Genomic DNA, 3,236 nt, shown 5'->3' on the forward strand with positions numbered 1-3,236 from the left:
TATATATATATATATATATATATATATATATATATATATATATATATATATGTATGTATACGTGTATATATGTATATATGTATATATAAGGTGTATAAAAACGACGCCGCCAGACGTTAAACAAAAAATATCCGTTATACTGAGTCATTTTTCTAACTTGCAGCATCCCTCTTCCGCCCTACCCAAAGATTCCCTCACTCCCTTAAAATCCTCCAATAACCACGTCTTTTAAACGTATGATTTTTTCCACCTACAACCCCAGCCAAAGAAATCTTCCTAATCTTATCTCCTCACCTCATTACTGGCTGCAATGTTATCCCATACCTACCTACTTTAACGAATCCAACACCTAGTATCCCCGAAAATTCACATTTTCCTACCCCATCCAAAACTACCCCAACTGATATCCTATAAAACCACGACTTCGCGCCGCGAATTCACTATTTCACTACTTCACTCTTATATTTAGTCCGTTACTCTTACTACGACTACTTCTATTTCTGGGATCACTCCTTGGACTTCTAGCGCCACTTCTGACACTCACATTACGTATTCGGTTCACCGAAAATAAGTTTTTCATTTTTCTTTTTTTTTGTCATTCCTGCCTGTTAATTAATTGTAATAATTCCGATGAATTCAAAATTCGATTTCGTCCTTCGAGACCCACCTTCTCTTTGGTCTCCTACACCCCATATAAATCCTGAAAACTAACTTTCACCCACACGCTATACACTTACACGCATACACATACATTCACATACATGTAACCCATAATTTTTGTTACTGTAACCTTTCGATTTGTAACTAACCGCGATGAATAAATTTGTAACAAGTCGCGAAGAATAAATGTAATTAATTAGTGTTATTTAAAATTTCAATTTTCATTTCAAATTTCATTTTTTCCAATCCCCTTTTCCTCCGATTATCCGCTCTTGGTCCGTCCCGCGATAAAGAAATTTAGTTCTCTGATCGGAAAAAGGAGCGCTCGCTGCACGTCGACACGCGCGTAAAACGACCTTTCTGGTCGCTCGTTTACTCATTGCTCGACCTACGTGTATGGCTGAGGCTTTTCATTACATTGCGTTCTTCTCCAGGACATAACAAATATAGAGACGATAAATTCCTAAAATCTTTAAATACATCTGTACAATTGTGGGATTCTATATTTATTCCATAGTTAGTAAATTATCAAGTATTATCAGTATAGATACGAGCACTGACGAAAATGGCAAATACGAGATTGAACTTGTGCTCTAATTAGTAAACATTCAATATCCAAACAATCGTACAGACATGTCTCGGGATATAAAAACGTCAGGATCCAAATTATTTTTAAATGTTATATAAAAATTCGTGACAATTTTAAAATGCAAAACTACGATACAAACATAAACAATATAGATGTATTATAAATTTAATTTAACAAGGAAAGGAGGAAAAAATTGAACAAAAAAACGAACAATTAAAAATTACCTTAATCATTAGTGTTGCAACTTTGTTTTATAATTTCAAATTATCGTTTTTCTCAATATAATAATTAGAATATTTTATTATTTATACTGGAATATATAAAAGAGGCAAAGTTTATAAGCAGATTTATTAAGTTTTTAAAGTAAAAAGGACAATAAAAAATTTGTAATGTTTCGGATATTAAACATTTTAAGTAGTTGTTCCCATAGTTTTTTTTTCTTTTTATTAGAGCAAACATTATCTATTAGAAAAAAAGGAAAAAAGATTGTCTTAATTAAAATGTTTTTAACTAAATTTGACAACTATTAAAAATTGGGTTCAACAGTTATTCAATTTGCATTCGAAAGATATAAAAAGAATAATAAAAGAGAAACGTAGACGTTAGCTCAATATTGACTCAATGTTAAATTAAAGAGCTTCACAAAATAAAAACAATAAAAGAAATAAGTTAAAATAAATATAAAGTACAAGTAATTAATTAAATATAAATATAAAATAAAAATAATTAATTCAAAATTAATGAGTTTTCAAATTAAGTAAGTCTAAAATATTAATTCATTATATTTATATATGTGGGAAAATAAATAATTACTCCTACGATTCAGTAATAATAAATAATTGAATCGGTTTTAAAATAACACTAGTTTGCATTTTTAAACTATAATATATATCCTTAAGACAATTTGCATAAACTATTTTAAGTCAAAATAAATATCGAAAATAGCGAAAAGCTTTATTATTCTAATAATTGCGATTAATTTTGGGTAAATTCAACACATACAAAATTATATAAAATAAAAAATGATATTAATATTTTTAACCAAATTGTTTTAATATTTTGGATACATCTTTTAATATTTGATGGTATTTTAATAAATATTTAAATAAATCAATTTAATGTTTAAGACGATAATTACATAAGATGAATTTCATAGGTCGTTTCGCGATTGTAGTTAACGAAATGTTTTAATTACATATATCAATATTATATCTTATCTTTTTGAATAAATATTTAAATATATGTTTTTCAAAATTGCTCTTAATATTTATCAAGATGAAGAATACTTACTTATTTTGCCGTTGGGACTGTACGGATCGTAACTACTAGTGCTCATGGGACTCGCATATCCGTTATTGCTGACTTGCTGCTGCTGATGTGCGAGTGGGCTGGAGTGCGCTATGGGAGGTTGCTGTTGCTCCGACAATTGTTGCGGAGCAGTGTAGACCACTTGCTGATTTTGTAGGGAATTTTGCGGCGATCCGGGACTATTTGTTGTTAGCCAATCATCCGATCTAGTCGTTTTATTGTTGTTAGCAATAGTAGCGAAAAGACCACTTCCGGTGTTGATCGATCCACTGGATACCGCAGTTACCGTGGCGGGCGACGTTGATGTCCCTGCTAAATGATCGGGCCTCTCGGCCTTGACCAGTGTTAAGGATGCAGCACTGGCAACGACAGATGCCATCGCACCAACGCCAGTGGCAGTGGAGCTTCCGTTAGCGGTGTCCATATTTGAATCGCCATTAGTATCCATGTTGAACGTTGATGTTGTTATCGCCGCCACTACTGTCGTAGTCGTAATTGATGAATATACCGTTTCTCTTAACCTGGTTGGGGCTGACAGGACGACATCCCCTGTGATAACAGCCTCCGATCTTTCATTGTATCGTAATGTTATGTTACCACTTACTAAACTGGTCACTATGACGGATCACTATACACACACACACACACACATATATATATATATATATATATATATATA

General features: G+C 32.0%; 1 protein-coding gene across 9 annotated transcripts in view; it reads right to left on the reverse strand.

Moving 5' to 3' along the window:
- Positions 1 to 3,236, reverse strand: part of LOC116846693 (ecdysone receptor) — a 538,347-nt gene that overhangs the window by 335,036 nt on the left and 200,075 nt on the right. For all 9 annotated transcript variants that reach the window (XM_032820872.1, XM_032820875.1, XM_032820873.1 and 6 more), the window contains one exon: positions 2,540 to 3,185. In XM_032820872.1, coding sequence (XP_032676763.1) covers positions 2,540 to 3,005 — 466 coding nt within the window. In that variant the 5' untranslated portion in view covers positions 3,006 to 3,185. The remainder of the gene's footprint in view (positions 1 to 2,539; positions 3,186 to 3,236) is intronic.

The sequence above is a fragment of the Odontomachus brunneus genome, unplaced genomic scaffold, assembly GCF_010583005.1.
Source record: "Odontomachus brunneus isolate Ranch 3 - 2012 unplaced genomic scaffold, Obru_v1 Obru_scaffold_067, whole genome shotgun sequence".
NCBI lineage: Eukaryota > Metazoa > Arthropoda > Insecta > Hymenoptera > Formicidae > Odontomachus > Odontomachus brunneus.